Source organism: Python bivittatus, unplaced genomic scaffold, assembly GCF_059951505.1.
Source record: "Python bivittatus isolate LINGU-HERP-01145 unplaced genomic scaffold, Pbiv_v1 ctg000980_np1212, whole genome shotgun sequence".
Lineage (NCBI taxonomy): Eukaryota > Metazoa > Chordata > Lepidosauria > Squamata > Pythonidae > Python > Python bivittatus.
This window is the reverse complement of record NW_028277125.1, coordinates 15,615,805-15,630,277: the sequence shown is the minus strand read 5'-3', so window position 1 is coordinate 15,630,277 and position 14,473 is coordinate 15,615,805. Positions and strand designations below refer to the sequence as shown.

The following is a 14,473-nucleotide window of genomic DNA, read 5'->3' as shown; positions in this document are numbered from 1 at the left end:
CCTCCCATGGCAGGGAGTCCTGAAGTGAAATTTTATTTATGAACAATTAGCTGTTTTCATTTTGAAAAAATAGCCGGTATTTGTTTACAATCTGATTTCCTTGTTGATTAAGAAGCAGACAGCTCTCTTTTTCTCATTCTTGTTTCAGTGGACATTTGGCCTTCTGGCAAATACTAAACCATAATGACAAACTGCAAAAAAGCTTGACCTCTGACTTTGTCCAGTAACCTTTTGTTCGATTTGTGCTTTAGTCAACCAATACCTGATTAGATGATGCTTGGCTTTGGACCCATGAACTAAGATAAAATTCAGATTTATAGCTTTTCATTCAAGTTCCTCTACAGCACTCTAATTATGACCTGAGTGTAAGTACGTCACAACTTCTTATTTTAACCCACAAGCCATCTTAAATAGCTGAAGCATAGAAACAGAAACCATTGCTTTGATCTTGCAAATATATATTGGTCAAATCCATCCATAGTCATGACTGGGTTATTATGTAGATAGGACATTGGGCTGTACAAAAACGTTTGCATAGTGGCTCATAATTTTCAGCCCGGCAGCTTTTAAAACTTCTATCGTCTGCCTCACAAAGCAGTTCCATTTTATTTTCATTACATACCAGTTTTAAGAAGAATCCTTCAAGTAATCAATACTCAATTTATTACTCTTCGTTTATCACTTGCTAAACAAGGTTCATTTTCCTACAAGCTCCAGATCCTACCGCAATCTGCCTTGCAAATATGACTATACAGTTTGTATGTGTTGAGCAGAGATCTCAATCATTTTCAGTATCCCATTTTTACCTCAGAGGTTCATATTGTTTGCCTCATCAGCCTTATGCTTTGCCTCCAGGAAATCAACCAGTTCATATGAAACACTGCTTGTGAACTAAGGGGTGATGTGCTTGAGAAGCCATGACCTTCCTGGCTCTCAACAAAGCACAAAAAATAAAGTGATAAAGAGCCACCTTGTGGCTTTTCTGCAAATACAAAAGAGGTGGTGGTGGAGAGAAGCATAAGCATGTTTTTCTCTCTCTCTTGTACAACTCTAAAGAGAAAGTGACTCAGAGAAATGAAGGGATGGCCCTGAAATTTCCAGTGGATGAACAAGAGGCTTCACTGTTTTATCCATGGCAACAGTTAGATATAGAAAAAGACAGAAAGAATTCCTTCCTTCCTTCCTTCCTTCCTTCCTTCCTTGGTTGACCATCCCACTGTTCTGGGTGCTTTAAGAGAGCTTTTGTGAAGCAAATGTTATTCAGGATAAAAAGAAAATAAATAGTCTGATATGGTCAACAGGCAAAGCTAAGCCTGGTTGCTACATTTGAAGGCCCACCATGATGGCAGCTGGAGCCAATTCATGATATGGAGAAAAGATGAATCAACCCAGGGTATGCTGTTGTGGCTTGACAAGCCATTGGACCAGGAAGGAAGGATTACTAAACTTTAACTTTGCAGAAGGACATGCAGGGATGTCATTTTAATGGATGGCTTTTTCTCCCACAAATACTATGGACAGGCTTGCTAGAAGAGATCACAAGCACCTAGCAAATCCAATATAGCGGTATTGGCTATGCTATCATGCTAAGAGATTCTGAATAATTCCTGAAAATAAAGGAATCTATGTATCTTCTATTGAGAGCTACGGAAAAGCTTACTTTTTAATTCTTGGAGAATCCCCATCACTTTCACTGTTTGGAGAAATGCTTTTTAAAATATTTAGTTGACCGCATTCTGCAAATGACCATGCATTTTACAAAAAATAAAAATCTTCATGCTGTTAGTTAAAGTATTCAAATAACAACTCAGTTTCATTCTTTTAATGTGAAAAATTCAAAACATCACCAACAGACATCAGTTTAAAAAACAAAACAGAACACCAAACTGTCAAAGTAAATTATGTAATGATCACTCTTCCTTGTACTCTGACTAGCAGAGATATTTGAGTCTGTAACCCAGGATGGAAGGGGTTTTTTTTTCCTTCAAAAAGTTGTATTTATCAGTAAAGAATTCTATTTTTATTCAAAGTAAACAGAGTTCCCTCTGAGAAGACAGGCAGGAGAGAAATAGTAAAATAAAAAGAGTATTACTAACAGATAGTAAACTGACAATAAAATATAATGACAGATATTTTCCTACCTCCCATCCATTATTGGTGTTTTTAAGACTTCGTTGATGTTCTCCTACATATGGTCCAAATCTTTCACCTACTTCAATCTTCCTTTTTGTCCATATCCCTAATCCGGCTCCAGGAATATTTGATTCTCGAAGCTCAAACTCTGATGGAATTGGGATGTCATCAGGAATATATATTGGAACTTTGTAAGGAGATCCCTCCTTTGGTGTGAAGGCTTCACCTGATGTTGCTGGAGAAGACCGTTCACAGATACTGAGTGACAAAGTGCTTGGCTCTCCATCATTTTCAGGTGTTTCTTCCACTGGAATCTCAGGGAAACTCTGATAGAAAGATTCATCTGAAAAGGATTCAAAACATTAAGAGCAAGATGACAGGATGTGCAAGAAAACTGATTCTAGTGTTATTCCCATAAAATTATGTAATATCCCAATGTTTTGTTTATATAACTTGTACATAATTACAGTATAGTTTTGTAGGTGTGTGTGGCTCTCAAGATATTATTGAACACCAGTATCCATCGACTTAATCAGCATAACCTATGGTGAAGGGTAGTGACATGTACAATCCAACAAAATTTAGAGAGCCACATCTTGCCCATGCCTGTTTAGTAGAAAGCATTCTATTCCTGAGAGTTAGCCAATCACTGGTGTCAATGATTAAGATGGGACATCTGTGATTGGCTGACCTTCAGGAACAGCATGAATATGCAGTACATACTGTAAGGGGAATCAAGTCCCACCATGACACAGAGTGTTTGACAATATGTAGCCTGAAAATTCTACCCTTGAAATTCATTCAAAGTAATTCCTCTGTATTGTAAGTCTCTTAGAAGAGGATATATGCAATATACCTCCCAGCATGGACTTTATTTAACAGAATGTGCTGTAATAGAGTTGCTATTTGTTTTATTCATAGTCAATAAGAGAGTGGGAAAGGCAGTAATGGGGTACAACCTCAAAAACGACAGAATGATCTCAGTGCGCAACCAAAGCAAACCGTTCAATATCACAGTCATCCAAGTCTATGCCCCAACCACTGATGCCGAAGAAGCTGAAGTTGACCGCTTCTATGAAGACCTACAACACCTTCTAGAACTAGCACCAAAAAAAGATGTCCTTTTCATCATAGGGGATTGGAATGCTAAAGTAGGAAGTCAAGGAGTAATCGGAACAGGCAAGTTTGGCCTTGGAGTACAAAATGAAGCAGGGCAAAGGCTAATAGGGTTCTGTCAAGAGAACAAGCTAGTCATAGCAAACACTCTTTTCCAACAACACAAGAGACGACTCTACACATGGACATCACCAGATGGTCAATGCCAAAACCAGATTGATTACATACTTCGCAGCCAAAGATGGAGAAGCTCTATACAGACAGCAAAAACAAGACCAGGAGCTGACTGTGGCTCAGATCATGAGCTTCTTACTGCAAAATTTAGGCTTAAATTGAAGAATGTAGGGAAAACCACTAGACCACTCAGGTATGACTTAGATCATGTTCCTTGTGACTACACAGTGAAGGTGATGAATAGATTTAGAGGATTAGATTTGGTAGACAGAGTGCCTGAAGAACTATGGACGGAGGTCCATAACATTGTATAGGAGGCAGCAACTAAAACCATCCCAAAGAAAAAGAAATGCAAGAAAGCAAAATGGCTGTCTGATGAGGCTTTACAAATAGCTGTGGAAAGAAGGAATGTGAAAAGCAAGGGTGAAAGGGAAAGATATAGGCAACTGAATGCAGATTTCCAGAGAATAGCAAGGAGAGATAAGAAGGCCTTCTTAAATGAACAATGCAAAGAAATCGAGGAAAACAATAGAATGGGGAAGACCATTGGAGATATCAAAGGAACGTTTAATGCAAAGATGGGCATGATAAAGGACAAAAAAGGCAGGGACCTAACAGAAGCAAAAGAGATTAAGAAGAGGTGGCAAGAATACACAGAAGAACTATACAAGAAAGATCTTAATGTCCCTGATGTCCATGCTGTGTGGTCACTGACCTTGAGCCAGACATCCTAGAGAGTGAAATCAAGTGGGCCTTAGGAAGCATTGCTAACAACAAAGCTAGTGGAGATGACAGTATTCCAGCTGAGTTATTTAAAATACTAAAAGACGATGGTGTTACAGTGCTGCACTCAATATGCCAGCAAGTTTGGAAAACGCAACAGTGGCCAGGGGATTGGAAAAGGTCAGTTTATGTTCCAATTCCAAAGAAGGGCAATGCCAAAGAATGCTCAAACTATCGCACAATTGCACTCATTTCACATGCTAGCAAGGTTATGCTCAAAATCCTACAAGCTAGGCTTCAGCAATACATGAACCGAGAACTACTGGATGTACAAGCTGGGTTTCAAAGAGGCAGAGGAACTAGAGATCAAATTGCCAACATTCGCTGGATCATGGAGAAAGCACGAGAGTTCCAGAAAAACATCTACTTCTGCTTCATTGACTATGCAAAAGCCTTTGATTGTGTGGATCACAACAAACTGTGGCAAATTCTTAAAGAGATGGGGGTACCAGACCACCTTACCTGTCTCTTGAGAAATCTGTATGCGGGCCAAGAAGCAACAGTTAGAACCGGTCACGGAACAACCGATTGGTTCAAAATAGGGAAAGGAGTACGACAAGGCTGTATACTGTCACCCTGCTTATTTAACCTATATGCAGAGTACATCATGAGAAATGCCAGGTTGGAAGAATCACAAGCCGGAATCAAGATTGCAGGGAGAATCATCAATAACCTCAGATATGCAGACGATACCACCCTAATGGCAGAAAGTGAAGAAGAACTAAAGAGCCTCTTGATGAGGGTGAAAGAGGAGAGTGCGAAAGCTGGCTTGAAACTCAGCATTAAAAAAACTAAGATCATGGCATCTGGACCCATCAATTCCTGGCAAATAGAAGGGTAGAAATGGAAGCAGTAACAGACTTCATTTATTTGGGCTCCAAGATCACCGCAGACGGAGACTGCAGCCATGAAATTAAAAGACGCTTGCTCCTTGGGAGGAAAGCTATGGCAAGCCTAGATAGCATATTAAAAAGCAGAGACGTCACCTTGCCGACAAAGATCCGCATAGTCAAAGCTATGGTTTTCCCGGTAGTAATGTATGGCTGTGAGAGCTGGACCATAAAGAAGGCTGGGCGCCGAAGAATTGATGCCTTTGAACTGTGGTGCTGGAGAAGACTCTTGAGAGTCCCCTGGACTGCTAGGAGGTCAAACCAGTCAATCTTAAAGGAAATCAATCCTGATTGCTCATTGGAAGGATCGATAATGAAGCTCAAGCTCAGATACTTTGGTCACCTAATGCGAAGAGAGATCTCTTTGGAGAAGACCCTGATGCTGGGAAAGATTGAAGGCAAAAGGAGAAGAGGACGGCAGAGGATGAGATGGTTAGATAGCATCACTGAAGCAATGAGCATGAAACTGAGCAAACTCAGGGAGGCAGTGAAGGACAGGAAGGCCTGGCGCAATATGGTTCATGGGGTCACGAAGAGTCGGACACGACTTAACGACTGAACAACAAATTTGTTTTATATTCATGTAATAATATAGCTCATAAATAATTATAAAAATAAGGCAAATTTTTAAATTAGCAGAAAAAGGATAAATCAGCAAGTAAATATGCAAGTGTTTTACCAAAAATGCCCGCTAGAACATAGCACTCTTTAAAGCATGGCCAAGGAGGTTTTCAGACAGACATGCTTTGACAAGCTAGTCTTCAGCTGGGAACTCCAGTTAAAATACCCTCTCTCTCGCCCACCAATTGCACTTCTCTCGATGAAGGGAAATGAAGAGGATTTCAGAAACTGAGCATCGATTTCTAGTTCTCTATAGCAGAATAAACTTCTCCAAATTTGATCATTTTAAAACCAAAACAGGTCCAGGAAACAAATGATAAGCCAGTTGAAGCAACATTAGACTAAAATAGTCCATCCCACCAACTGCAGACATAGATCTGCTGTATAAAGTCCATTATCCATTAATCCAACCTGGAAGTGAATTAAGTCACAAATGACTAACTGTAATGGACTGGATAAATATAAACAAACTATAGCTTAATCCAGATAAGTTGAAGTGTTCCTGATATGTTGAGAGGTAGATGAAGTAATGAGGTTTCAACTGTGTTGGATGGGATTATGTTCTTTGTAGATCCATGTTAGGTGCACAGCCATGTTCATACCTGAACCTGGATACTCAAGCTTCTTAGTGACCAGGAATGAATTTAAGATGGATTGCCACTACAGTGAGTTCATCTTTCATAAAGGCCAAATGTAGTTCTGCCGAAATTAGAATTCAGCAGAAATAAGGTGGCCGTATGTCAACCCTACTAGATGGACCAGAAAATCAACTCCACAGGAAGGCTAAAGTTACCTTTGTTGAGATTGGCTATAGTAAGTGAATTTTCCAAGTACTGAACTCCTTATAGATCAGTAAATTGGGGAGGTGTCTTCCTGAGCCACTTCCAAATGTTATTTGGCTGTTCTGAACTGAAAAAATGTTTCAGCCCCTTTTATCTAGGCAACAGCTCTTGCATATCTTTGTCAAGGTCATTTTCCTTGTTTTCTACATCATATTTAGCAAAAATAAGGTATCCAAATTGGCTGTTACATCTCTGCGCATGTGTATGTTTGTGAGTGTCTGTGTGGATGGATGGATGGATGGATGGATGGATGGATGGATGGATGGATGGATGGATGGATAATCAGTCTGAATTAAACACTGTAGGATGAAGGCCTTTTCACTGAAGGTTATGGACCATACTCCACCATGCTAGTCCAGTACAGATTACTACATAGATGTTTTTCAACTTCCCAGGGCTGGGACAGAGAGTGACTAGCCCAAATTCACCCAGGCAATTTGCATGCCTAAAGGAGGACCAAAACCTGGGTCTTCCTGCTCCTAATCCGGCACCTTAACCACTACACCACACTGATTTGCATGTATGTATGTATATACACATAAACACATACACGCACATATACATATGCACAGTCATACCTACATGAAGACACACACACACACACATGAGTGAAAAAATAATAAACAAGCATATCAGAAAGGAATGGGAATATCTGAAAATTTGTACACATGCTGTGTTAGTTTTGGTAAGGAACTATTTCTGGCCTTATAGCACAGTCTTAAGAAGTTTCAGGATGATTAATATACAGGGAAGATGGTTGGATTACTAGATACACGTCACACATCCCTCCTTTTATTGCTTCCTGGATAGGTTTTCTTGGACTTGGCATCATTTATCACTAAATATTAAAGTAGCTGATAAAAGATTTGAGAACACGAATCTCCATGTCCACCACCATACAAAAATAAGTAGCACTTTATTTACTTAACTGAAAAAATCCCATTGCTATCTTTTTGGTAAAACAAGACGTTCAAGTTACAAGGGGATAATGAGGAAACATTGGCAAGAATGTTTCCTAGGCAATAATTCTCAATGTTTAATTTGATTATAACTTCATTTCTAAATATGTTCCAAATCTTCCAGGTGCCACAGGGTCAGACGAGAGTGTACTTTCAAACTCTCTGTTAATGAGAAGTTTTCTTTGTTATTCAAAGCATCCTGCTATGTTTTGCAAAAGGGGCAAATCCTCATGGGTGCTAAAGGTATTTTGTGTCTTGATCTTCTAATCTTTATGAAAACAGATGTTGCCAGGAAAGCACCCTTAATTTCCTCACCCAGCATAATTTATCTCTGTATGAAACAAACCCCATAAAAACCTAAGCATGGGAAGTTGTACACACAAAATTGTCGTTCTGAATTCCAGGCAGACCTCTTCTAGATAATGAAATTGTCCCTGTTAGGAACTGGATAATATAATTGCAATGTCTGAGTTGGGGAACAGATTAGGGAACGTGGAAGTTTAGACATTTCCCTTCATTAAAAAAAATAATAATATAAATCCTCATTGCTATTTTGCAGTAAAAACATGAGCAAGCTTCAAAGGAAGCCCTGGAGTAAAGGTTAATTGCTACTAAAAGGCCAGGGTGGACACTGTTGTGTGAGCATTCGGCACAAACGTGTTATGTTGGCAGGCAAGAATGTATGGGGCTAGCATGGCGATGTTCTTGATGAAGATGATAGAGCAGCTGTGTGCCAAGGCTAATGCCAGGGTTTTAACCTTGTGGAGCCTGGGGTCAGTTTAAACAGTAACCTGGGCTTCTGTGTGGAACGTAAGGAGGAGGGAGACTTCCTTCCACTTGGAGAAATGCTTCGCTGTTTAGCATCCTTTTCCATTCCAAAAGCCATAAAACTTTGCAACATACTATAGAAGCGTGTGTGTGTGTGAGAGAGAGAGAATTGGAGAATTTAAAGCAGCCAGTGCCCCTTCACCTTCGGCAGCAAGAGCTAATAAGCTAAATAGAGAAATATGCTTGTGGTTAACAGCTAAGTGCCATTCAAGGGAAAGATCAGGGTTGTCTTTTTCTAACCCTTCCATAAGCATGCTGAGCTAAGTGCAAAATTCAGGCTGCAGTGCAAAATCCAGCATTTTGAACTTAGGTTTTTCTCTCTTGCCCTGTTTTAAAGCAATGTTTTATCTTACTTTTTAAGATTCTAACCTTTATATCCAATATTCAAATTCTAACCTGAGTCTTATACAGGCTCAGTTAAAAATGATCTCCTTTGATCCTTATATATTGTGTTCAGACCCTTCCTATTTATTTATTTTTATTATTAGACTTAGAAGGCCACCTGATTCCAAAATGACTGGGTGCCTCAAATAATTAAAAAGAAAAGAGGAAAAACAATCAGAAGAGAGAAGAATGTGTATGCCTGTGTATCCTAGGGGGATATCTAGAATATATTCTAACCTGGGTTGTTCCAATATGAGCAACCTCTCAGATGTGTGAACTTCACTTCTTAGAATTCTGGGCACTGTTCATACTAGCTATGGCAGTGTATCTCAAGCTCAGCAACTTTAAGATGGGTGGACTTCAACTCCCAGAATTCCCCTAGCCAGCATGCTGGCTAGGGGAATTCTGGGAGTTGAAGTCCACCCATCTTAAAGTTGCTGAGCTTGAGAAACACTGAGCTAGCAAACGCTCCGTGCATCTTCAGGGTCCCCTTTCAGGTAGCATGTGGGCAAATGCCTTCTGAAATCTTGATAGAATTTCCAAATTTGGGGATTTGTGGTAATACTTTGTTTGCCCCTTCTCATACTACAGAGAAATAAAATGAATTATACAAAACATGCCAAGTTTGTTTTCCTCCCTTTCTTTTTTCCTGTAGAGTTTACCCCACTGCAGCCAGAATGAACAGATATTTATAGGGATAAAAAAAATAGCTTGCCACTCCAAAATAATTCTAAAAATTATCCTCAATCCAAGGTTCGACCTAACCGTTCTGACTTTGCAGGAACATACTGTAGCTCCAAGAGGCTGAATCAAGAAGGAATAATTTCCCCACACCCTACTGAAATTTCTAGAACTCTCTATTTTACCATTTAATAAGTTTTAGTGCCAGTAATGTGCCTGTTGAAGAAGAAAAAAAAGTTTTAGACCTCAGAAATGTACACTTCTTTAAATAATCTGTTATATCCCTTTTTGCCAGACTCAGAATCATAGTGGCGTAGCAAGATTTGTTTCAATATCAGTTAAGCTTGAAGGTGATTATGAGGCTGGAAAATCTATGCTGAGGAAGAAGAGGAATCCTGGGCAAAATATATTTTCCAGTCAGTAGCATGATGTTAGGAGTCCTGACAGCCTTGAGAGTCAGAGCCAACTCTGATGTTTTAAAAAATCCAATTGTTTTGCTAATCTAAAAAGACACTCTCATTTTAAAAAATCTGGGAACTTGCAAGCTATAAAATAATATAGTAATTACAAATTCAGTTAACATGCATAATAATAAAAATGAAGGTTATGATACTGTAGAGTGGAAACATCCATTTTCACAATATTTTGACCCAGGAAAATAATAAATTTCTCTCCTGGACTTCTCAAGTAAATCCTTGAAATGTTTCAAATTCTGAATTCCATAAAGATACTTCCTCAGTGTACTTCTCACACATTCTTTCTCGCTGTTCACCTATTCTTACAGATACTGAAATGCATCACTTGTGTAGTGTCTCTGTCATTATTAATAATACTACTTTTGAATTTTGGACCCAAGAGATTGAAAGCAGCATAAATTACTATAATAACATTATTCAAAGCACTCCACTTGTAAATGACTGTGACATTATTTAAATCACATTCTAAAACATTTCATTCAACAATTGAATTCTCCTCCAAATTTCCAATTCCTCCTTCTCCTCCTCCTCCTCCCCCTTCTGGAGGGTAAAGGCAAATCAGGACCAGCAGGTCCCACCATTAGATAATACTACATAGATAATACTACAATATTTCATGGAGATGGGATGATTGAAGAAATTTTCAGTTAACTGTCCAGTTAACCAAAAATGTGTGATGAGAAATTTAAGGAAAAAAACTAATGGGAAATGGAATCATGGATGCCCAATGAATTCAAGAAGAAAATAGGACTTTACTATCAAGGATGTCAAGAGCTGCAGACAGATCCAGCAGCACCAATTCCTGGAAGAGAGGAAAAGGTCTCCCACAGAATGTTTGGTGGGGTTTCCCCCCCTCCCTTAATCTGTATATGTTAATGACAGCCATACAAAGTGCTTGTCTGCAGCATAGTTTTTGTTTCTGTAGCCAAGAATTCTGCATAAATTCTAGAGTCTATCCAGCAAAAGTGGGAGCTGTAATCGGTGCAGCTCTCCCCTTAGAAGAGCAACCTGAAGCTAGCAACAACTGGATTTCTTTCCTTTGGAAAATGCAGCTGAGGGTAGTTAATGAACAATAAGATCAGCTGAATGGTATCGCTTGACATATACATGTTATTGTGCACTCATGGAAAAACAAAGCACTCTTTAATTTTTTTCACAGGAAACCCTAAAATGTTTAATGTTGTATATCAGTGGCGCATTGGGGAAGAAAATAAGCTAGAACCACTCATAATACATCTACAAAGTCCTTTCTTGTCATCCTAGGCTCTCTTTCTTCATATAATACTGGACAGAGTATAACAATGGAAGAAAATATTGAGAAGGAAATTCAATAAAAACAAGGACACAGCGGAAATGGCCAGGCAGACTTTTTCTGTGATGTCATCATTGCGTAATGTTTCATGAACTTGTGTGGAATATTTCACATACTTTCTATACCTCTTACTCCTTTAAATTTAAGTAACAAATGAACATTGGAAAATGTAAGATAGAGATGGGTACTTTGATAACCACTGATCAAACTAAAACTTGATCTTCTTAATTACTTGTTATTTCTTCTTTGGAAAGGCTGACACATCGAAAGCAATGGTTGCCAAATTTCAATAACCCCTGCCATTTCTGCTTTATAAGTAAATTTGGCAATCCTAGCAGAGAATTCATTAGTAACTTAAAAGGGTTCCCAAAATCAGAGTTAGGAAAAGAATTATATACTTGCATTGCTGCTCCCCATATTAGTCTACAAACTGCACACATTATTTTTCTGCATGTCACAGAATAATCTACCTGTGAAAATACTGACCCCAAAACATACATTCTGCCTCCCCCTCAAAGAAAGAAAGGAGCCGAGCTACTGAAAATCCATAATGAACTGCGGGAAAAAACAAGACACCAATAAAAGCTAAAGACTTTGAGAATGGAGCAACCCCCCACCCCCGGGCAAACCGGGTCCAGCTGCAGCTTAAGAAAAGATCAATTCTCTATGAGTAAGTGGTCGTTCTCAACTAGCAGTTAATACCATGTAATAATATGCTAACTGCACTAGAACGCCACATTGTTTCTGGAACATGTCAATATCAGCTCATGCAATAACTAGCAACATTTGGGACTCTGGATAGCATCAGTTGTGTCTAATTGAGTAACACTGTCTAAGGCAATTGACAGGCACCAGACTTCATCTCTTAATTAGGGGCCAATATTGAAAGACTCTGGGTCAGATTCTGCTTTTCAATTACATGGATGCTGTTCTTCTTGATGTCAGCAAGAGCTACACCTGTGTAACCCTGTATGGAATTAAGCATTCTGCATTTTATAAAGCTAAGGGTAATCCCTGCAACATTGGATTTAGTTGCAGTTTTCGAATCTCGTATTTATTTATAGTATAGCCCAACCAACTTTGATTAGTGTATTTATACTATCTGTACTTTTCCTCTGCTAGAACTCAACTGCAGTCGTAAACACTGTTGAAAAATTATTTGCAGTAAGCAGGTCTTGAACCACCCCATTATTTTTAGCAAGAGTACCAGCAAAGTTTTGCACTGGTTGGTAAAGTTTGCTCAGAAGAATACTTATGCTTCTGATTTTCAGACTACATTCTATATCACTTACAGATGGAAAATGACAGCTCCTAGATTTTATATATCAGAGAGTTAAATCACTGAAAGGAAATCAGTACAGCTATGATGAAATAATATGCTATAGGAGTAACTGACCAACCAATACTGACTGATCCTATATGTTTCCATAATATGCCTAGAACAGATTTCCTCAATGTGTAGCCCTCCAGATGTTTTGAGACTGCAAGTCCTAGAATTCCCAGCCTGACCATTTTGAAGGAGAAAGAAAAGCTGAAGGAAAATTATTATGGTTGGTCACACAGTCAGCTAGGTGTTTAGACTGGATTTGGCCTTTTTATCCACCTATCGAGTCCGTCCCAAGGACCTGGGATAGGCAGATGTGATTGTTTGATGGTGTTAAAGACATTGTCACAGATTGTAAGCTGTTCCAAGTAAAGCTGCCTTTTGCAATTGACTGATGGTGATTTTGTCAATGCTGATGGTCTTCAAGTGGTGCTCCAGATGTTTTGGGATTGTACCCAAGGCACCTTTTACTATTAGTACTATCTTTGCTTTCTATTGCCACAGTCATTCTATTTCTGTTTGCAGGTTTTCATATTTTGTGATTTTCTCCAGTTCTTTCTCTTCTATTCTGCTGTCTCCAAGTTGTTGTTGTTGTTGTTGTTATTATTATTATTTAAACTTGTATGTTGCTTGAAGAAAGAGACACAGCAAAGGGGATGCATAAAGAGTAAGCCATATATTAGTAGATATTAAAATGGATTGCATGAGAGTACAAGAGGGAACAGTTCTAGATAGGAACAGCCTTACTATCTCTAGTAACAGATACTACTATGTTACTATCATTTCAATTAACACTTTTATACCACATAGTCTTTTCTTTGCACATTCAAATCATTCCAAGTGCTGCCACAGATACCCCTGGCAAGTACTCTCTCTGAGTATCAATTTTTGGGAGGCCGGGGCGTGTTACGTGCATGCAAACAGGATACTTCCAAAAATCTAAGACACGCTACTGATCGATTCACCAATGTTGCAGCCTGACCTGTCCTGAAACAAAATAACTCCAATCCATATCCAAAACTAAAAGCCCATGGGCAATCTAAAAACCAAAACAAAATATAATTGCACCAACAATGTTGGAGTAAAATCAGTTCATTCCTAATATTTTGGCTAACTCAATTGCAGAACGTTCTATTAAGTGAATTAAACTTTATTGTACGCTACTGTTTTTAACCGGCCTACATTAAAAATAAGTCATTTTCAGGGTCTTGTCATTTTAAACTGGGTTTTGGGAAAGTAATACTGGGAATTACGCATCTTCCTGTTTAAAAGAAAATTGTGTAAAAAATTTTCCCAAATGACAGTAAAGTCTACGAACAGAATAATTTATAAAACTAAAGTTAGAGGGAAAAACTGAACATTGTAGCGGCAACTAATTTTAATTGGATTCAGTTTATTATGTTTTCTAGAGTATCACAGAAGCAGAAGAAAGGATTAGAATTATTTCCACATTTTGTCATTTGACATAATGAGGAAACAGAAGGAGGCCTTCATCCTTGATGAGCATGGCAAACCACGGGAGATGTTTCACATGCCAGGATATAATAGTGTCAGAAAACAAGTGTTCCACCATAATGCAGCAAAGCATACTTGGTCAGGAATGAAATAGCTACATCACTCACTTTCCTTAAGGAAAAACACCATTTCTAAAAGGGTGAGGACATACAAGTTGGAGAATGAGAAAAGGGACAGGAACTTTGCAGATACACCCCTCTGTCTCTCTAAATCAGATTAATGTTTATTTGTCACAGCGCTTTTGGGTAAATAATTTGTACTTATTTCTAATATATACATGGTGGTCTTAGCTTAATAAATGGTAAGACATTTCTATATGGAGATTTTCCGATTACTTAACTGTCTCCCTCCCTTCCTGATTCACACAGGTGTGTCTTATCACGTCTTTGATATGCTTGCTTGGTTAGAAAACTAAAATACTTTCACTTCTCAGGC

The 14,473-nt window shown here is 38.6% G+C and overlaps 1 protein-coding gene across 8 annotated transcripts in view; it reads right to left on the bottom strand.

The window, feature by feature from the left end:
• Positions 1 to 14,473, bottom strand: part of MECOM (MDS1 and EVI1 complex locus) — a 514,610-nt gene that overhangs the window by 273,920 nt on the left and 226,217 nt on the right. For all 8 annotated transcript variants that reach the window (XM_088132156.1, XM_088132160.1, XM_088132154.1 and 5 more), the window contains exon 2: positions 2,142 to 2,476. In XM_088132156.1, coding sequence (XP_087988282.1) covers positions 2,142 to 2,476 — 335 coding nt within the window. The remainder of the gene's footprint in view (positions 1 to 2,141; positions 2,477 to 14,473) is intronic.